This window comes from Lepisma saccharinum, chromosome 18, assembly GCF_977018435.1.
Source record: "Lepisma saccharinum chromosome 18, izLepSacc3.1, whole genome shotgun sequence".
Taxonomy (NCBI): domain Eukaryota; kingdom Metazoa; phylum Arthropoda; class Insecta; order Zygentoma; family Lepismatidae; genus Lepisma; species Lepisma saccharinum.
Genome location: NC_139246.1, coordinates 27276501 through 27299588, shown reverse-complemented (window position 1 = coordinate 27299588; position 23088 = coordinate 27276501). Strand labels below are relative to the sequence as shown.

The 23088-nt window shown below is 36.6% G+C and overlaps 1 protein-coding gene across 2 annotated transcripts in view; it reads left to right on the top strand.

Annotated features, from left to right (window-relative positions):
- The window catches only part of LOC146002492 (acetoacetyl-CoA synthetase-like), a 39369-nt gene that overhangs the window by 1653 nt on the left and 14628 nt on the right, over nucleotides 1-23088 (top strand). For both annotated transcript variants that reach the window (XR_014443719.1, XM_083140373.1), the window contains exons 2-9: nucleotides 365-586; nucleotides 722-933; nucleotides 3905-4104; nucleotides 8547-8688; nucleotides 9507-9587; nucleotides 13619-13742; nucleotides 15911-16099; nucleotides 21206-21316. Coding sequence is in view for 1 of the 2 variants with exons in the window: in XM_083140373.1 (XP_082996499.1) it covers nucleotides 365-586; nucleotides 722-933; nucleotides 3905-4104; nucleotides 8547-8688; nucleotides 9507-9587; nucleotides 13619-13742; nucleotides 15911-16099; nucleotides 21206-21316 (1281 nt within the window). In the remaining variant the exon portion in view is untranslated. The remainder of the gene's footprint in view (nucleotides 1-364; nucleotides 587-721; nucleotides 934-3904; nucleotides 4105-8546; nucleotides 8689-9506; nucleotides 9588-13618; nucleotides 13743-15910; nucleotides 16100-21205; nucleotides 21317-23088) is intronic.

Here is a 23088-nt window from a genome sequence, read left to right as displayed (position 1 = left end):
GCAACATTTGGTTCACGTAGTGGAACGACATAGAGGCAACAGCTTTCGTGCATTGGAGAGACATTAATCTTCAAAAATACATGATTTACTGGCGAAATAAATTAAGCGATGGGGAAAAAAAACACTTGTACGACCTTTCAAAAGTGTACGGAAAGTCAGTTTGGTAAGTACTTTCTACTCTAAAATTGAAGAAATACGTTTTGCGGATACTAAAATTTTACTGGAGATAATATTTTAAGTGCTTTTAGTTCTAAGAATTTGGTGATAGGGCCTCTTCCTTGTGTAGGTATATTTGATGAACTTGAAAGGTGATGAGAAACGCATGTGATGGTATTGTAGGTTTTCAAATAGTTTTCTCTTCCAGATAATTACCGTACACTGCACAGATGGTCTGTAGATAACTATCCTCAGTTCTGGGAAGAAGTTTTTGATTATGTTCAAGTGAAACATTCTCATCGTCATTCCTGTGTAGTGAATCCAGAAAAAGGGATCCAAGAAGTGCCAGAATGGTTCCACGGAAGTCGCTTAAACTATGCAGAAAGTCTTTTATCATACCGAGATGATAGAGTTGCAATTTACTCGACAGGTGAGTTTTACTGAAATAGTGTCCCATCACTTTTACATTACATTAACTTTTGATTGGAGTACTTTTTTCTGTATTCAGATATGTAATCCATGTGCAGCTTCTTGCCATAATACTTTCATTGTTGCTGTGTTTCAGGTGAAGGCCAAGAGGAAATTCAGAAGTTGACCTTCAAGGAATTGTACAAAAATGTAGCATCTTATGCAGCAGCCCTGAATAAGTTAGGTTTGGAACCAGGTGACCGAGTGGCTGGATATTTGCCTAACTGCTCAGAGGCTGTGATTGCTATGTTGGCCACAGCTAGTCTTGGAGGGGTCTGGACTTCTACATCCCCCGATTTTGGAGTATCTGTGAGTTTGATCGCATTTACTTTCTCAGTTGTAATATGTAATGAAGGTTTGCAGATTCAACTGACTGAGCTGCTCCTACAGGAGAATGTTGTGAATTACTGACATTGCAAATTAAGCATAAATTCTGAATTCTGATTGTTTTGCAATTTTCACAAGTTGTTGTGGAAATTGCAAAACAATCAGAATTCAGAATTTATGCTTAATTTGCAATGTCAGTAATTCACAACATTCTCCTGTAGGAGAAGCTCAGTTGTTGGATGATTACAGTAGAATTTAGAATACGAGAAATAAATCTGAAAGTAAGTTTAAGTTTTGAGGAAATTATTTTGTACTTTGAAAGTCACAGAAAGTATTAATTGGTAAGATTTGTCATGGGAAGTATAATGCGCATAATACCACAGTAGTAAGTTGTTGTGACCTGAAATTATTTTCTACCTGGAAAGTGCGGGGTAAGACTCTAGTTTACGTCCTTTTCCTACGGAATACGTGTCATATATCGTTAGAAAGCTTATTTTATAAGAAATTCAACAACATAAATCCCAAAGCGAGGAAAAAATTTCCTGGAGGAGTAAATCGAGAAAAACCGATGTTGTCCGGATATGCGTAATTGAATGTACTGAGGAATTTTTTTGATGTTCAAGCACATATTTAGGGCTGAAATGAGTGCTAATGGAACCTAACCTAACCTCGTAGGCATACTATCGTGAACAGAAAGTGTAAAAAGAAAAAGGTACTTACCCGAAGAGATGCCAGCTGCTGCACCACGAACGTGCACAGCGAATGCAAAGAAGCAATCACCATGCAGATAAGGACAAAAAGTAGAGTCTAGCCAAGTGCGGTAGATATATGTAGAGAGGACAACAGGTATTGAAATATAGCTCATCAATACTGACTTAAGTAACAATGTATACATACAGGAGGGTAGTTCTAATGTGAAAACAACTGAACCTATTCCACCTAACCTACTCTTATAAGCATATAGGAGTACAGGAGCAGGAAATAAAATTACAAGCTTACTTGAATTATAGAAACTGTAAGTAAATCAGAGGCTTTACTTTCATTTGCTTTGCTTGCACCTACACGGAATAGGTGTGTGCATAATGTCACAAGAGATGTCTGATATATATTTTCTGTCACCTGCCTGACCTCAGAAACATCTTGACACATGGATACACCAGACTGAGTTGCAAGACCTGCCTAATTTTGATTGCTTTTTACCCTTCAGATTCACAGTGTTGCAAACTTCATCCTCCACCCCACTTGTCTAACCTTTACATATCTTTATTGGCTTTTACCTGGATGACCCCTCCCCTCCCCCCCAATCTCAGAATCAACAACCACCACTCATCTACGCAAAGCTCCAACTTCACTGTTGCACAATGTAACCATCGAGAACTGCTCCAGAGTTGATTATCGACCTGCTATATCGATTCACCAACTCTTTTTGTCAATTCTGGATAGAATTTCTACTTACCAGTAGGGCTAGGAAGTTGATGAAATGTCATCTTTTTTCTGGGGCTTGAAGGTAATGCTAAACGTGATAGTAGTCAGTTTCCTTTCAATTAGACTGGTGGAGGCACATAATGGTTTGGATCCCACTTTAAACTGTAGGTCCAGTCCCGATTAGCCTTACTGTGCATAAAGTGGACTCGACAGCAACTCAATCAATAAAAACCTTTCAATTAGAACCAGAAAACATTGTTTTTAATTTTTCATTTTCCACCCTTTTTTTTCTACATTTAGGTCATTTTTCAGCATTTTTGGTAGTTTTTGTTGCATTTTTCATCATTTTTGAGGTTTCTTCTTCTGTTGTTTATTGAGTTTTAAATTCATTTCCTAGCATAAGTTACATATTTAAATTTCCTAACTGTGCCATTAATTGAAAATGTGGTCAATTTAAAAGCACAATATTATTTTAAACTGAAATATTTGGCAATGGATTAAGTAATTAATTGTGGTCAATTTATTTTTCTTCTAGTAAACTTAATATACTTTGGGTCAAGTCTAATTGGAGGTTTGTTTGCTGGCCACTGTTATCATTTTAATCTGTGGTTTTAAAGTAAAATTAGTTGCTACATAAAAAAATATAATCTTATGTATGTGAAACACAACTATATTTTCTTATGCCGGAGGAGGCACATAGTTATTCTGACCCCATTTAAACTGTAGGTCCAGTCCCGATTAGCTTTACCATGCATTAAATAAGCTTAACCTCTAAATCTTGAACTCAAACATAGGTGTGTGCCAGCAAACAATGGTAAAAGTGTAATTTTGTGTAACACCATATTTTCTCTGAGGTAAATATCCAAACAAGTATAGGGTGGCTGAAAATTCCCAGATTGAATTCTGAAGTTAACTGTCTTTTGTTCTTTTTTTTGGACTAGCTGGATACCATGTCACCCTTGAATCTGTTTGACTTAGAATTCTGGGGGTATCTCAAATCCCAGATGAACAGCATGAAGATCCATCATCTATTCCGTGTTATAGCTCCAGATTATGTTCCCTGTGTGGAACTTGACACGGAGTACATATTGAACAAACAGGGTGTGTAAGGGGTGACACTTTCAAAAGACATCCAAATGTCACCCCCACTTATAGTACACCCTGGACTGCATTTTGCACACTAGCACTGACATCTGGACTCACAGCCAGTATAATCCTGTGTCGGGCTCGTGTTGTGTTGTCCATATGTGTTTGTAATTGTTCTTTGATCAGTATCATCTTATCTTCACAATTAGCCAAAAGTGGCAGGAACATGGAGTAAAGTAAATCAGGTCAATCAATCAATTCAATACTGAAGAAGTACTGTCATTTGTCACATGGTGTGAAACTTTTTGAACACCTCATACGTGTAAACAAATAAGCTTTCAGGTGTGTAAAATGTTTGTTGTTTCCATTCCATCTGACTTCTTTTCCTTTTTTCATGTTATTTAACTTTTTAAAATTTTTTAAACATTTTTTTCGTTTTTAGGGTGTTCTGGATAGATTTAAACAAATCAAGCCCAAGGTAATATTTTCCGTGAATGCAGTAGTATATAATGGAAAAACCCATGAGCACCTCAGTAAACTACAAGAAGTCATAAGGGAGTTAAGCGATGTTGAAAAGGTTGTAATAATTCTATATGGTAACACTTCTATCAACCCAAATAGTATAGCCAATGTTCCTAACAGGTATGTGTTAAATTTAAAAGTTACTTGGTATGTGAATTACGGTACTCATTGTGCATAAATTAAAATGCTTGGTTCGAATTACATACCTTCACTTTATCTGAGTTTTTTTTAAGTGACATAGTCATGGCTCTCCACTGAAGTTTCCAGGTTGGAATCCCGGTCTGGGCATGGTTCTTACTTTGTGCGAGAGACTTCATTAACTTGTTCAATTCCCAGTGGAGGCACATAGTGGTTCGGATCCCACTGTAAACTGTAGGTCCAGTCCCAATTAGCCTTATTGTGCATAAAGTTGACTTAAAACCACAAATCAGTCAATCTTCATTAACTTATTGTAATCATCATTCATCTTCATCATAATTAACTCAAAGTTTCAGGAAGATGAAAATTGATTGACAGTTACAGGTTCTTTGATTCCATATATGTTCAAGAAACTTGACAGGAAAATGAATTGTGGGTTTATTTGTTTGATGACAACGTATGCGTAGTTCGTGTAATTCTGTTGTCTTTAAAAGTAAAATTAATTACCTAAAAAAATTACTTCCTTACAAAATTTTTTTTTCATCTATTGCTTTTGCTGACTCATTGAAACCATCCAGAAATGTACTGTTTGTCAATGTTGGAATGAATCAGCCAGAAAAAGAAATGTCATAAATGAAGTATGTTTCGCAAGTAACGCATACCTAGTGTTTTGTGAACTTTGATTTATATATGAAAACCATACACATTCTGTAGTGTAACTTGGATATATTTTTTATATTCTACCATGTATGTTTTGCTTTATGCATGAATTAAAATTCACAACGTGAACACACTGTTAACAATTGCAAAGAATGTTAATTAATTTAGTGTTTCTTTTTTGTGTAAGAAAATCATTTTGACTGTGTTGTTGGTCGGTTTCCTCTTTGCATGCATGGAGAAATGTATGGAATGTCAAAGTGATGTAATCAGAGTCACACTCCAATTTCCTTTACCCACCAGGTACCCAATAATGAAGGCGTGGTTCTGTTGCTTTTGCAAGAACATCAGCAGAAACCTTCCTATAGAGCCATCACCGCATTCGAAACCCTAGCATGAAAGCAGTGTCACCATTTTTACCCACAAGCAATCCTCTAGTTTGTATATTTCCAAGGTTTCAGAAATTTTGGTGCTAGTATACGTAAGTTCACCAACGCTGGGAAACGAACCTGTCTCTCTTGATTGACAGTCAGATACCTTATCGACTCTTTTGTTTCATTGTTTTTGTATTATAATAATATCAGGGAAGATCCAGTTGTTGTTTTTGTTTTTTGTCTGATCCAGCAAAGTTAGGGAAGTTATTTTGCCAAGTGAAACCTCAATTTTATGTTTTTCAAAGGACTAAGCTGAAGAAACAGAAAATGTGGGAAAATGTACAATCGAGGAGAATTTTACATTTTGCTTTTATGTTGGTTATGACCATCAGGAGTGTATGTATAATGCAGGAAAATATAAAATCATGGTTTTTCTGTGTATTGCCATTGCCAATGACATAATAATTGGGTTGCAACATAGCCTCGACTGGGAGGTGGGAGTGATCTAAGGGACAAAAGTCACATTTTCTAAAACTATCTTACTTGCGGACAAACAAGGTCCAACACAACTAACGAAGCTACCTCCATACCATCTTACATTTGCCATCAACGGTACCATCTGGTAATTTTCTCAATTGTAACCAACTTGCTTATGTTATGTTCTTCGTATTTTCTTGCATTTCTCTATTCGTTCCCACTTTCCGCAACTGCTAATGTTGTCATTTCTGTGTAGCTTTCACAATGCACATTTTGAGTGATTTGTTTGATGTACTCTATCCTGGGCCTGCCAATGTAGTTTTTCCATCCTGTTCTTCCTTCAGTTACTGTTTTCATTATTCCTTGATGTCTCAAGATATAGCCTAGCATCCTGCATCTTCTTTAGATGGATTTCTACAGGCTTCTCTTTGTTATATTCACATCTCAAGACATCTTTGTTTGCCACACATATCAAGGACTTACAGCTTTTTTCTTTTCAGCTTCAGCTGCTTCATTTAGGTTTCACAACCATAGGGTTCAGTTCTCAAGACAAGTGCCTTTACTACCAATGCTATGTTCCTGAATGTTAGTAATTATTTCTTCTAGTAATATCTCATCTTTGCCTGTGTGCTATCCTACTTGTGATCTCTTTCCTGCATCTTTCATCATTAGTTATTACAAGTGATTATGAATGCAGGGTGTTTTTATATATTGCATAAGTAAAGTTTCATGTTTCCACATTGCAAATTGATTTTTTTTTCTTACGATTAACTTCGAAGGACCAATACCTTCATTAACTTAAGATATGACATCTGGACGTCCCAATTTGCAACATGGAAATACAAAATTTTACTTATGCAAAACAACTCATATTTTCATCCACCAAATCTGTGTTTGCAACTGAAAGGTTCTCTACGTGTGGGACTACTGACTAGTGCCACCAAGTGTCGAGTGTGTGCAGGAGTGCCCATCTCCCCCAAGGCCAATGGTGCATCTTCTGCCCAGAACACGTCATAATCCCTCCAAATAGTTTGGGTGAATAATAATTGCATTTTATTTTAATACAATAGTCAGTTTCCTTATTGTTCAAATTTTTGAGATACAGAAAGATAGCACATTGATTGGTTAAATAATTAAGTTAATCTCAAATGTCATGAAGTAAATTATGTATGTATAAATATATGTTTCAACGGGCTTTTAGAAGGGAATAAGATTTAAAAACTGACAACTTGAGTATTTAACACAAATTGTTATGCAAATTAATGTAGAAAATGCAACCTGGGGAAACCAGATATCGTGTGGCAGTTGTCTGTTGACCAAAACTGGCTTTTTTGTGTGCCTGATTCAATTATTGTTTTCAAGACACACAGACCTAGCTAGAAATCTTAAGGCTGGGGTGAGAATACAATAAGGTGCCTCCTACAATGAGCTTGCCCCCTCTGCTTGGGTAATTAAAAAATCCTCCTCCTTTCTACAAAGTTGAAGTACATGGTGATATATGGGATCTGTAATTAAAATTGATAGCATCTTCATTTAAAATAATAATAATATTTATATATAAAAAAAAATAATTGCTTGTTTCACAGTTAAGTTGTCATGTTTCAATATTGACAAGATTCATTGTGCAACTGCTTCTTTTTATTTTTCTTGAATTTACTGCATTGTTATAATTGTAATAACAGGGTGGCTATTCACTGGGAATTCCTTGAATTCCGGGGATTATGCTTCAATTATTGGCTCCGGTTATTATGCGTGAATACTACATGAATTTTTCTCCATAGACATGAAAAATTGCAACTTTTATTAATCCAAATGAATTCATACATTTACAAATGACCCAAGGCAAGTTTTTCACAGTTTTGCTTTTATTTTTATCGAGGAAAGAAAAGAAAAGAGAGCTGCGTGGAAAATAAAACAGAATTCTCTCAATCCTTTTAATTTGCTGAACAATCTATCTGACAGGCAGGAGATTATTGCAAGTTGACATCTAGAAGTTGATTAGGTAAATTTGAGTTTGAAATTATTATACAATTGACAATTTTTCTAGATTAGTGTATCCCATAAAATTTGTGACTTGTGTTTGTAGATGTATTTCGAGTCTGAGTATGTGAAATGGCAAATGTAAATGCCGCACCGTAAATTGAATATTTTAAATAGTATACCGTCTAATTGAATTGAATTGAATTACAATCTATGGATACATTGAAATCACACAGACCCTTTATACTGTAAATATATGTGTGTGGGTGGTGAGAGGCAGTAATACATAAGGTTGAAACTGAGAAAACTTCTGCTTGTACCCTTGAATTTTTGGAAAGTTCACCTTGAAAACCAGGAAGTATACTTGAATTTTATCATGATCCTAGAGTGGCCACCCTGAATAATCAATCTATTAATCTGATGAAAGGAGTGGACATTGTCCCGAAACAAAACTGTGTTCATGTCCTTGTAAGAACCGTAAACTACAAGTTTAATAATTCTACAATGCAAACATTGTATACATGCAAGAAAAATTCAAAGTAGTGTAGAATATTGACAAATTTTAATATATAAGATTTCCATATACATCATAGCAATCTTCAAGAGTTTTCCTTTACAATATTCATAATTGCAAATGAGGTAATATTTACTCACAAAATCCATTTCTTCGCACAATGTTGTGACAATGAAAATTAAGCATTTTGCATAATTTCCAGGATATATAGAGTTGGGGGTGGGGGGTTGCAAGACACCCAGACTCCACAAAAATATCAGTCAGAATTAGTGATTAAATTCCAACTTATATTATCGATACTTATACTTTAATATTGGCTCAGCTATCTATAGTTTTGACATTTTATATTGAATCAGTTAACAATATGTCTATATAAAATGGGGATTCAGAATGTTATTTTCTCCATTGTTTTTAATTTATAGTATTCTGCTAGAGGATTTCATTGGTTCCGAAAACGAGGAGCAAAATTTGGAGTTCAAACAACTGCCTTTCAACCATCCTTTGTTTATTTTGTACTCGTCAGGGACAACTGGGATGCCCAAATGTATGGTCCATTCTGCAGGTGTAGGTATATAATTTATTAAATCATGCTAAACTCACTTTAACTTTAGTGTTTAGTAAATGAATGTGTTATTGACAGTAAAGTTGAAAATTAAAACTTGGTTAGTGCCACTTGTCAACGTAGGAATATCATTAAAAAAAATGTACTCGCTATGGCATATCTTAAAATTATACTCCAGTATTTGACCAATATCACTTCACTCCTTCCGGGATATTAAAACAGGAGTATATAAGGTGAAGATTCATTGTGCACAATATGACATTTTATACTTATTTACAAAAAAAAAACTATTTAAGAAAATGAATAGCCAGTATTACTATTTTTGTACCTTGGGGCCATATTTGAGCAAAATTAAGACTTGTTTTCACACCACCACTGATAATTAAGTGATTTTTGTGAAAAGTGATAATCTCAACATGCATCCATAGAGTGACAAAGCCGGGAGGGGGGCAGACTCTGTAGTTTCTTATGTTATGACAAAGTAAAACTGAAAACATCTACTTAAATATATTTGTTAAGAAGGTAAACATATTAAGGGTCTGAATAAAAGTTTGCTGTTTTATATTGAATTGATGAACTATGTGCATAAGTTTTGACTGAAATTCTATCGATATCAACAAATATCCCCATGTTTTAGGTACAACCATATCAATTTATTCCAGCAAAGTTTAGCTGTATTATATTACATTATTTTATGAAATTGTTAAAATATTATAACATCTGTCACTTTTCAAAAACATTGTTTCGCTTTTCCTACAGTAATTTTAATTCCAATAAATTGATTTGAATAAAAAGCACACTATTTTCTCTTCTTTTGCAGGGCACTCTTTTGAAACATTTGGAGGAACATGTTATTCAAAGTAATATGAAGAGGAACGATGTTTTGTTTTATTACACTACAGTAAGTTGACATGCAGTGTTCTTCTCTTCAGATGTCAGTTTTTTTCTGAAGGGCCTGTGGCTAAAAAATGTAGTGTGCAAAATATTGTATTCGTGTTTCTTTCTTTGTAAGAGGATGATAGTTCGAAAACAGACAATAAACTTAAAAAAACTGTCAATGTCATCTCACGAAATCGTATGGGGTGAATCAGATCTAATATTTCAAATAATAAGTAAGGTTGAATGACACTGAAGATAAACCGGCCCCCATGGTGGAGTGGTTAGCACTTCACGCTACGACGCCAGGGTTCCTTGGTTAGAATCCTGGCCTGGGCATGGATGTTTGAGAGTGTCCATTCATCATTTTCATCATATCATCACTCATCCCCATCTTTACAAAAGTGGCACAAAAAGCGAAGTAAAATAAAGCAAATCAAATCCAAACACTTAAGATAAGTCTCTTACTTTGCAGTATCATTATGTCATCTCACAAAAGAAAATATTGAAAGAGAAAAAATACACAAAGGACACGTTTGTTTTTGTCATTTGGGTAAGACTAATGCAAGTTAAGATGATATAAAAATATGTAAATATTTTTAATACATGAGAAAAAGGAAAATATAGTTAAGGATTGATTACATGTAAAGGGAAAAGTAAAGTGGTAAAATTACAATTTTTTTTTAGGATGTTAGTTCAGATGTGACAGCTAGTGCTTTGTAAGTTTTGATTTTTTCCTTGTTTCATATTCATGTATTTCTCTTCTGAATTTTAATTTCTGGAACAAGTTTTCAGGTGTTTTTGTTTGCAAAAGACTATGAATAAAGCAACACAATTTTACAAAATTGTACCTAGTCTTACCATAAATACTGTCACAAAGTTTTAAGTAAATTGACACAAAATGCTGAGAGATATTTTAATATCCTAATAACATTACTGAAATGGATGCATGACAAATCAAAATCACAAATCAATATTCATAATGGCCGCCCTTAGCATGCACATATTCCGTAAGTCTTTGTGGCCACGCATCAATTGAATTACGCAACACATCGACTGGAAAATGAGAACTGCCTTCAGAAGAGACCAACCGCTTTAAACTTTCAATATTGGGATGTCTCTTCTTACAAGAGACTAGTGAAGAATGTCAACAACACTCTCTTCCATGGTCAGAACTGGAGCTTCTAGCAGGATTCAGCCCCAACATATGGGGCCCGAACAACACAGCAGTGGCTGGAGGCAAATGTACCAGACTTAATTTCCACTTCGGATTGGCCTTCTGCAAGTCCGGACCTATACCCTTTGGACTACAAATTGTGGTCCAATCTTCAGGAGATGGCTTGCAATAAGAGATATCCCAATATTGAAAGTTTAAAGCGGTCTCTTTTGAAGGCAGTTGCTCATTTTCCAGTCAATGTGTTGTCATTCAATTGATGCGTGGCTACAAAGACTTACGGAATGTGTGCGTGCTAAATGTGGCCATTTTGAATAATGATTTGTGATTTTGATTTGTCATGCATCCATTTCAGTAATGTTATTAGGATATTACAATATCTCTCAGCATTTTGTGTCAATTTACTTAAAACTTTGTGACAGTATTCATGGTAAGACTAGGTATTAAAATTATTAGCAAATGCATGATTTTTAACTTATGATGACTCTGCAAATGAATTAGACCTACTTCTAAAATCTTGTTTGTCCAATATTTATACAACATAGTAGGGATGTGACGAAGCTGAAAATTTACCGATGCCGATGTATTCACCGATAATTTTTGGAACCGATACCGATGCGAATATTTAACCGATTCCGATACATAAGAACAGAAATGGGATTTTATTTTCAGCATGACAAAATTAAATTTGCTATGTACATTTCTATTGTATATACATATGAATGGCTTATTGCAGAAAGGGACCTGAGTCACATTTTTGAGGAATCTGAGTTAATGGTATTTTTTATTTTCCTAGTTACAGACGCATCTTTTAGTGCAGAAAGGACGTCAGTCACACGAGGCTATAGCCAAGAAAATGCACAGTGAAAAGTGTACTTTAATGCAGAAACGTACCTGAGTCACTGACTCGGGTCCTTTTCTGCAATAAACTTAGCTACTCTGTAGCGACGGACACTGGTCCCTTTCCACAGAGAAAGAGAAATAACTGTGTGGAAAATAAAATTGGCAACTCTGAAACAAGTTTTTCTTGTATGTACGCATTGCTTGCATTATAGAATTATTTTCCTGTAGTTTACGGTTATTACAAGCATAAGAAAACAGTTTTTTATGTTTTCTTATGCTTGTAATAACCGTAAACTACAGGAAAATAATTCTGAAACAAGTTACGAGCGATTTCCGTAAGAATGGTGCGTCTGTAGCCGTGGTCTGTAGAGGGTGATGTGTGTTAGTGCAGAGCGGTGGCAACTGTTGTGAGATGTTATGTTGCTTGTATTACAGATATGCAGGACGAGAGTAGTGTTAGCGACGTGAGCGTTGACAGTCCAAGAAAACGTAGGAAAGGAATTCGACATCTGGAAAAAAAAAGTGCCCAAAAAAATGTTATGAGCAATTCAACGAAGACGAACAACGTCCAATTTTTGACATATTGTATAGAATGCAAAGTAAAGATGATCAGGATATACATTTGCAGAGAATGATCCATGTTGAAAATGTTAAGACACATCGTCCACGCAAAGAAGATGCTGCGTTACACGAAAAGTCGTTAAAGTACCACGTACTACTGGCAAGTAGCAAAATACAAGTTTGTTGTGAGGCGTTTTGCAGACTTTATGATGTGTCAAGAGAAAAGAATAAGGCGTTTGCGGAAGTTACTGTTAGAGGGCAAAATACCTCATATGCGCGGACAGAGCAAAAGTGGGAATATGATTAAGGCTGAGGATATACAGGCAGTGCATGGACATATCGCGTCTTTTCCAACTAAACGTGGAGATTATGCAGACATCAAATACCTACATGAAAACCTGTCAATTCAAAAGACGTATGAACATAAACAAAAATACCCTACGTCCAGAATAAAATACAGTTTCGACTACAAGTATTTTAAGGAAAATTTTGCGTTTCGTTTCGTGAGGCCACAGGTAGACACGTGTGGTGTCTGAAGAACAGACTAACAAAATGAAGAGGATATTTCTCGTCTTATTTCTCACAGTTTCCACTTTTATTGCAGAAAGGTACCAGAGTGACAACTTTTTCATCTCCACTGTCTCTAGCAGCATACTGCAGGCGGGTGCATTAACTATTCATTATGCTGAATATTTGAGCCAACAACGGTACATTTCTTTCTTACACTATCAATATTATACGATTTTTCTTGTTTTTCTCGGAATTGTGCAAAAGTGACTCAGGTCCCTTTCTGCAATAAGCCATTCATATATATTCTCAAGAGATTTAACATTAGTACACAAGCAGTTCTTTGAAATGCAAAATGAATTCCTATACTTAATGTTGTAAATTTAATGCTGGCAGATTCTACTTCAGAAACACAAGTTTTTGAAGCACTTCTTCTCTTATCCCAAATCTGTCCAGCAACCCTGAACACTCAATCACTCAATACTGATGTAGCAGGTATGCCCAAGTATTTTCTCACCACTTGCTTCAGGTTTGAATACTCGTTTTTGAATTTCCAATACAACAGCGGATCCTGGTCATGTGGAATAGTTGGTTCAGCAATGTACTGTTCTCTTTTGATTTTGAGCTAGGTTGATCCTCTGAATGAGAATTAGCAATAATTTTATTAAAAAAACTCAACAGTGATGAAGAATCATAATCAAATTTTCAATTAATCTCTCAAAACTATAATATAAAACTTATTAGAAGGTAAAACTCTAGTATTATCTGTACTGGTTTAAATATCGGATTTTTGCTGATGCCGGTATGTCAGTTTCTGCTGATTTTCATACATCTATAACAGTCTTCAGCACATCCCTACAACATAGTATTTTTACTAACTTACAGGAATCCCTAGAACATAGTATTTTTTACTAACTTACAGGACAATGATGTAAAATAGATGTGTTAAAATGAAGTTGTTATATTTGCAGACAGGTTGGATGATGTGGAATTGGTTGGTGTCCTCTTTAGCTATTGGAAGTGCAATTGTACTGTACGAAGGGTCCCCATTATATCCACATGAGGGTGTCTTGTGGGATTTAGTGGATGAAATTGGTATGTATACTGAAGTCATTAACAGCATATCATTTTTACTTGATACAGTTATTGTTTGCAATTTGAGAATGAAATTAGAGACTGATGTGTTTCTTTTCTCTAGTACTGTATATTTCTGATTCCAAGACGAGGTTTTTTGCAACAATTTCGTGCCCAGAAGTATGGGGTTGTCTTGCTTTTGTAGCATATGATGTATCTCTAATTGCGGAATGGATCCAGACTGCTTGACATGCATATCCAGTGCATCAATTGTGAATGGCTTTAAGAAGTGCTGTGTAGCAAATGCATTAGATAAGAGTGAAGACGATCTACTATGGGAAGAAAAGCAAGATCACAATGACAGTGACACTGCAGATTCTGTGGACCATTCCATTGAGGAGGACTAAGTGGGATCTGTATCTGACTAAGGGATGTCTGTATCTGATTTTATTTTTTGTGTACCGGTACTTTTATTGTCTCCTTCAGTTACTTGTAATAAGGTAACCATTTGTAGGTTTTGAAAATAGTTTTTCTGTAATCCCTTGTTGAAGAAAGGGGGTCGTCTTCCATCCAGAGATATACGGTATTTATATTATTCACTAATTCGTTACAGTTTGGAATTCCAGCCAGATATAAATCTGCCACCACCCATGCTTATAAATACATTGCATTATTGGAAGTGTACAAGGGTTGCCCAGAAAGTAAGATGCCATGGGTTACTATGGAAAAACAATATTATGTCATTTATGTACATACTGTACACTACATATCAGCACTGCCATTGTAGAAGCACTTGTCGTAGTGAGGCTCTAGATTTTGTATCCCTGCATCATAGAATGATGCTACCTGCAATGCGCACTGTGTTGTAATGGCTTCTTTGACCTTGTTGCACACAATGTCTGAAACGGAAATTTATTAGGCACAAGCTCATGATTAAGTGACCATGAAAATTGTGGAAATGCAAGGAAAATGACATAATAATAAACCATGTGTTCTGTCTAATCTTTTCAACTGCATGCACCACAGATAGTCAGCCAATCTGAGAATCATCATCACCCATCTCCATACAATCATTGTATCTTCTCTGTACACCTCATGAAGTTCATAATAAATTTTACCCAGTTTCACGTTACTTACATTCAAGAAATGGATTGCAGACTGCCTTTCACATGCAGCAGGTTTCTTGATTTTCTGAAATGTTACAAACACGCAGCATAATGCATAAACATTATTCAAATAAGTAAACAGCATGATGTGTAAGTATTATTCAAATAGTCTTTGTTGTATAACAACACACCATAAACATAACATTTCCACGCTCTAACAGGGTCTTCTTCAGGCAAAGATTCAAACCAAAACCCCGTTAGAAGGTGGAAATGTTATGTGTATAGTGTGTTGTTATTAGTGTTGGGTGATACATCGTCTGGATAGTGAAAAAATATCGTCCAGGCGATATCAACTAGATGATATATCGTCACAATATTTTTGGTGAAATATATCATGTCTGTGATATATTATCATGATATTTTGGTGATATATATCATGTCGGTGATATAACATCATGATATTTTGGTGATATATATTGTGTCCGCAATTTATCGTCACTCTATTTGGCAATATGTATCGTGTTGGCGATATATCATCATGATATTTTAGTGATATATATCGTGTCAGTGATATATCATCATGATATTTGGCAATATATATTGTCGAGATGATGCGAGTATATCGCCTATATCACGATATGGAAAAAATAACGTATCATATCGTCTGTAACGATATTTTCTTGGCGATATGTCGCGTCCGTGATATCAAATTTCCGATATCGTCCATCCCTACTTGTTCTACAATAAAGACTGCCCTGGTCAGCATTATTAAGCATCATGTGGATTTCTCTCTGCAATCAGCAGGTAAATGTTACTGGTCTTTCAAACCAAAGCAACATAAGTGTTTCACACCGAAGTGACAAGCGTCGCTACCACCTTCAGTCTATAATAAAGTATTCATCATGCATGCACAACCAACTAGGTGGCATAATGCATGCTGCAGAGAAAATAGCCAAGTCCGGGCAACACATGCAACTTGCCATATAATTTCTGTACAAAATTTCCGAATGCTCGTTTCCAAGTGTATTGCTTGTGTCAATCTGAAATCTCCCTTAATATACAACTTGTCTTTTCTTCTAATAGGAATCACAATCTTTGGAACAAGTGCAAAATATTTGTCTGTCCTGGAAGACAAAGGATACAGACCCAGAGAGAAACATAAACTGGAGTCCTTACAAATGATTCTGTCCACTGGCTCAACTCTTCAGCCACGAAGCTACGAATATGTTTATAGCGACATAAAGAGAGACTTGCTACTTGGTTCAATATCAGGTTAGTAATTCTTTTTTGTGGCTGATCAGTGGTGATTTATTCATTCTTACTTTTTTGGACTTTTAACCACTGTGTTAATTGTAAAATACCAATGTTTCGGAGGCTGAATCTGCCTCCATCTTCAGGGTAGCGATTAGTCTGTTAAATCATATTGTGTCTATAAATGGTTGCCCTGGAGGATTATTCTCGGACCTCAAACCGTTCAGATACGTGGACTACACTTTGTAGTCTGGTCACATGGGGAACACAAACAGCCTAAGACCCACTATTCAATTCACCATGGAAGTGGAAAAAAACAGAACTATACCCTTCGTATATGTCCTCGTTACAAGGCAAGACCACACTCTTTCCACAAAAGTGTACAGAAAACCCACCCATACAGGGCAATATCTAAACTTCCTCTCCAACCACGCCAAGTCCATAAAATCCGGCATAGTAAGAAAACTTGTGCACCGAGCAAAAACCATATGTAAAACCGAACAGGACCTTAACCAATGAAATGAAAGATCTCAAAACCAACAACTAGTTTTTCTTGTATGTACGCATTGCTTGCATTATAGAATTATTTTCTTGTAGTTTACGGTTATTACAAGCATAAGAAAACAGTTTTTCTTTGTGACGTTTCAGGAGAACACACGCTCCTTTCATCAGACATTTATTTTCATTTTGACTAAAGATACAGTTATAACAATGGTTAGTAATTTTTAAACAAAAAGAATCCGTTATATAATGAATGTTGTCAATGTTACATTGTTGTAATATAGCAACTTAACTGTGAAAAAAGCAGTCTGTTGTATTTTTATTTGAGACTTTTTAAATTATGAATCCAAAATATCATCAGGCAATTCAAATTCATCATTGTTTTCACAAAGTCTTTTGATGTTTTCTGTTACATTAAATTTCAAAGATGGTGGCTTACTCCATTTGTGAAAAAGAAAACTCCATACTGGATCTACGTTACCATTTTCATTATTTAATTTATTCCAGTGTTCTTCTGCAATGAACGAAGCTTCCCAGACATTCAACTCTGTGTTTCCCGTTAATCTTTTTAAAACCCTTCTCTTTTTAATCAAATGTTTCTCTTCGATGATATGTGTGTTCTCCTGAAACGTCACAAAGAAAAACTGTTTTCTTATGCTTGTAATAACCGTAAACTACAAGAAAATAACCAACAACTATCCACACAAAATAATAAGCCCCATAATATGGACAAAAGAAACAACAACAGACCCACATCCAAAAGCAAAACCACTGGCCACGATCCACACACCATAGATAAAAGGCATATCCGAGAGAATCCTAAAAATAACCAAGAAATACATCATCAGATCTTCGTTCCACTCCAGGAACACCCTTCGATCCAACCTCGTCCACACTAAACCCTACACACCCGATATAAAACCAAAAAACGTAATCTACAGCATCCCATGTGAATGCGGGAGAGAATATATTGGTGAAACATGCAGAACACTTGAAGCAAGGGTGGGGGAACACAAAACAAACCTCAGGCTGGGATACTTTGAAAGATTGAAGCTAGCGGCTCACGCCTGGGAAAACAGCCACAGAATACAATGGGACAAAACACAGGTAATAAACAGGGAAGAAAATAGCTACAACAGAAAATTCAAGAAAACATCACGTATGACTGCAGCAACTGAACCGATCAGCCAACCTAGCCTAGAGATCAGACCAATATGGACACCATTAGTCAGAAACTTTTTCAAAAAACAATAGATGGCAGCACGACACAAAAGCAACCACATATCATACATTTAACCGTAGAACACAACAAAAACACTGAAAAATAGTGATCAAAATTGTACCAAAATACAAACTTAAAAAATCATAAATAACAACAGGACCAGAGCACGCAATTCGGACACTATCTCTCCATACACCTAAGATCCCACGGACAGTCTCTATAGATTATTCATATACATTACACAACAACCACCTTTACATCACTTTAAAAATATAAAAAACTGATCATTACCAGTGCATAGTTACAGATCGGTTAGTTCATTGAACTCTCCAGCCTAATTATTGCCTATTTTTGTGGGAACATGAAAAGGTTTATTATCCATTTTGCCTTGACTCATCTCACTCAACAGGTTGCTAGGTGCCATGGCTTGCCATGAGTTGATAGCTTCCTGGAGATGAGGCCTTGCTCGAAAAGGTTTATTATCTATCCATTTACATCACTTTACAGATACATCTCCAACCCTGCTTTGGCCAGTCAGCATACAAACGAGGATCAGTGTAGCACATAAGAGTTTTTGCATTATTTTTTGGGGGGGTGGGGGTTGATATCCTACAGCAACAGCATCAATCCTTTGACAAGGTGGAGCCTGGGCCACTGCAACATAATCCTCCCTGGCAACCTACATACAAAAATAGGTCTTGACGTGTCCACCTGAGGAAGTGGAGCCTGGGTCACTGATAATCCTCCCTGGCAACTTCATGTACATAGAGGTTATTGTGACCGACAGACAAGGTAAAGCCTTAGCCACTGAGAATAATCCACCAGGGCAACCATTTATAGACACCATATGATTTAACAGACTACTCACTACCCTGAAGACGGAGGCAGATTCAGCCTCCAAAACGTTGGTATTTTACAATTAACACAGTGGTTAAAAGTCCAGGTTAGCAATATATTGTGATTGGGAGTTTTAAGTGTTCATGAAGGTTTGCTAACTTATTGTCTACAGTACCATGTTGTACCATTCTTCTATAAGTAAAAACGAAACCCTTGTTTTTTGTAATGATTCCAAATGGCACGTTTTTTTTTTCTCATGGGGTACGTTCCTTAAGTCATAACGAAACAACCAAATTGGGCAAAAATAACTGACCATGTCAACCTAGTGAAACCAGTTATTCTACCTAAGGTTTGTCTGGAAAGTAACTCTGTATCGAAAAACACTTTTAGCTTTTGTAAATAGCACTATATTTGGATGAAACAAAATGTGTTGTGATCTTTGAGGTGGAAGAATTTAATTGCTAATTTGTGCTTTCTCCTCACGGTGACAAGAGCAGCCAGTAATAACCCGATGTCGGACATTGCGTGAGTGTGCCCAGATGCCAGCTGTGTGCCAGTCAATGGTACAGGTGCAGAGATGGTGCCAGGGTGTTCACAGACCTCGCTTGCCATCAGAAAACTGCCATTCCTAACTGACGACTGCAGCACTTCAAACAAATATATTCTGCATTACCTGCAAATTTTTGAAGAATGACCACTTCTGCAAGTATGTATCAGAGATCCCGTAGCCAACTTGTCACTGTGAGGAGATAGCTCAAATTAGCAATGAAGTTCCACCACTTCAAAGATCACAGTAAATTTTGTTCCATGTAAATGTGGTGCTGTTTGCAAAAGCTATAAGTATTTTTCAATAGGGCATTACTTTCTAGCCACCTACTTTAGGGATGCACTAGAGTCAGTCACAGTGTTTTGTTTTTGAAAAGTTAGCAGCGACCTGGCACATTAAGTGGTTGGATTTTGGTCTCACCACCAAAGTTCCAGAGTTCAAGTCCCGCCTTGGTGTTATTTGCGAGTGTTCCTTCTCATCCTCATCATCTCACTAAGCCTAAAGTGGCAGAAATGTTTGTGGAAAATTTCCACGTGGTGACCAGTGGAAGATCATAGCTTCTGGCAGAAATAACTTTCAAACACATTTTAAGAACAGTTAAGGCATACTCATCTTGTTCATATTGCTTCATATCATTTTCTGTTCAAGTTACCTACATTGTATTTTGCAAAGTAAGTCCCGCGACAAGTTAAGTTTGCAGCAACTTTTAGCCCATGTAGACCCAAACGTGCATGCAGAATATAGTTCCGCTGCAATACTGCCAATTTTCTCAATGTCTGTGATATGAACAGCTCGGTGGTCGAGGCAAGACTCGCACGGGAAATGCTGAGCTCCGTTCTCGCACGGTTTAACTCGAAGCAACCATGGATGAACATTATCTGCAAGTAGCAGATGAATTTCATGAAACAAATCATCCTCCCAGTTGGTGAGTTTAACGTAAGAACGAACTTCATTCATTGCACAAACTTAAACTTTATGAATGCCATAACAAACTATACAATCTTCACGAAACCTGAAAGCACTTGAAAGAACAGCCAATTGCCATAACTTATTTAATGTGTTAACTCACACTTGACTTGCAGAACTTGCCCATTAACCCTTAAATGCTGGGATGTGACATTTGTGTCACACTTGGTTTTTTTCAACTTTTGAAGCATACTGTGACTCAAGTAATGTTCAGAGATACATGTTTTGAGTGCTGCATGATCCTTGAGACATCCTATTAGTAATTAGTGAAGTTCAATTCTGGCTATATTTGGGGAAGGGGGGTTAATATTGCCCCTCCCAAGAAAATCACAACTTGTACATTGTAATTTTTTTCCCTCCAAATGTATCATCAGCAAGTGTGCAGCTCTTGGCACAAAAATGGAACATATATCAGGCAATACGCATATACTGTTTTGAATCTCCACGTACCGTTATTGCCTACGTGGGGTCTTGATGAAGTTCAAATTTCATATAATAATAATAATAATAATAATAAAAGATTTTTCTCCTTTTGTGTTGTTCTTACATAATAAATGATTTTTTTTCAACCATAGGCTTGTAGCCTAATAGCCTAATCTGTACTAAAAACAAGCTAAAATTTGTAACTCTAGCATTCGTAGTTACCAAGATATAAATTTTTATTTAAAACCTTGCATAATTTTAAACTTACCACTGAAACACTCTCGCCATATAAGGGTTAACAGCATTGCAATCATGTCAAAAGATTATTAGCAAGTCCATCGGAATCACTAATTTTTTTTTGTTTTATCATTTTGTTGGTTAATAATTTCTATTTTTCCTTTTCTCTATACATTCAGTAAACGCCTGATGGTGGCCAAATAATATTCCACTCAAGATAAACATAAATTTACACAGGCTCAAGAGAATAACAATGTAACTAATATAAATTAATGACATGCTGATGTAATTAAATGAAAAAGGAAAGTTTCTAGAAGCTGACTATGAAATAGTTTACTTTTAGGAAGATAAACTGTTATCATTTCACACTTTCATGCATAGTGATATTTTGTAGGAGGATCTGATATTGTAGCCTGTTTCATGGGGCAGAACACGGATATTCCTGTCCATAGGGGCGAGGTGCAGTCTTTCCATCTAGGATGTGCAATGGAGTGCTGGAGTGAAGGTAGCTTTTTATTTAATTGTGTTCATTTTATATATATTATGTACGAGGGGGTATCAAAAAGTTCGTGCAATCATATGGAAGGAAACAACTTTAAACAAGTACGAAATCATGGTGGTATTACTCCTTCTCCCCATAGTCGCCATGCTTCGTGACACATTTCTGCCAGCGGTCTTTCACCTTACGTAAGCCATTTTTATAAAACACTGCATTTTGGGCCTGAATCCACTGTTCCATCTCAGAAATGACATCATCCCTTGTGTCAAAATGGCATCCTTTGAGTGGACCCTTCATTTCCGGAAAGAGGAAGTAGTCACTCGGTGCCAGGTGTGGGGAATATGGAGTGTAGGGCAAAATTTCGTATCCTAATTGAACTGTTCTCGAAATGGATGCATGGGCAGAATGGGCTGGTGCGTTGTCTGCCAATAGCAGCACTCCTTTTGTGAGCTTTCCTCGTCTTTTAACCTTCAATTCTTCACGTAACCAAGCTAGGAGATCACAGTAATAGTCACTTGTGATTGTGTGACCCTATGGCAGGTAGTCCGTCAGGATGACCCTGACAGTCCCAGAAAACGGACAGTATCACCTTAACGGCTGACCTTTGCACTCTTGCCTTTTGGGGGGGGGGGGGTTGAGGAGCTGAGTTTCCACTGCTTGCTCATCTTCTTTGTTTCTGGGTCATAAAGGTAAATCCAGCTTTCGTCCATTGTAACCAGTCTGCTGAAAAAATCCTCTTCATCCAGCTCACAGCGGCCTAACATCTCTACTGCTGGTGCCTCTCTAGTCCTCTTCTGGAAAGGGGTGAGCAATCGTGGCACCCACCGTGCCGACACTTTATGAAGGTGCAGCTGGTGATGGATGATATTCCAGATGAACCCATAACGAACACCGATTACAGCCATCACACTTTCAATGGCGATCCTCACGTCTTCCATTATCATCTTCTCCACTTTCTCCATCAATGTGGCATCATTTGTGAAGGACGGTCTCCCTGTCCTAGGGGCATCGGAGATTACCATGTGACCGGTTTGGAACTGTCGTTTCCACTTGGAAACCATCTCATAGGATGGGCTTTCCTTCCCGTACACTGCTTTCATCTCATCGTAAATTCGCTTCGCTGCTTTCCCCTGGAGATGCAAGAATTTGATGATGCTCCATGCCTCAATTTTGTCAATTATGACACCTTCCTTTATTCACCTGAAAAAAAGAGGATAGCAGTAAACATCGAAAACAGACAAAAATTTGTGTGCTTAACCTAGAAGGTCCATTGTACAATACACATATCCGAGGGGATTTCTAGTTTGTTTCCTTCCAGGAGATTGCACGAACTTTTTGATACCCCCTCGTATGTTGCACTAGGTGTTTTTTTTTTGTTTTTGTTTTGAGAGACAAAAGGGCCATCTCATCGTTTTGAATTGCTTAAATGGTTTACAAATCTTAACATCATACTTATGACTTCCCCATGTAATTTGCCTGTTATGTGGGAAGCAAGTTATGTGCGAAAATCTTACCATGCACTGGATAGTCGAACTGGACCCCCCTTTCCCTAGAGCCATAAAACTATGTACCTTGTAGTAAGAGCAATAGACCTCAGTAAATAATTATAATGTACAATTTATTTTCAATTTCAGTTTTATGACAACCAGAGCAGTAACAAGTGACTAGTAATAACTGGTTTTCTAATATGACTTACATTTAGATAAATAACCTTGACTTGGCATCTAAATTGAGTGTTCCCCTCTGTATATTTTGAATAGTCATAGGACATCCTTAAT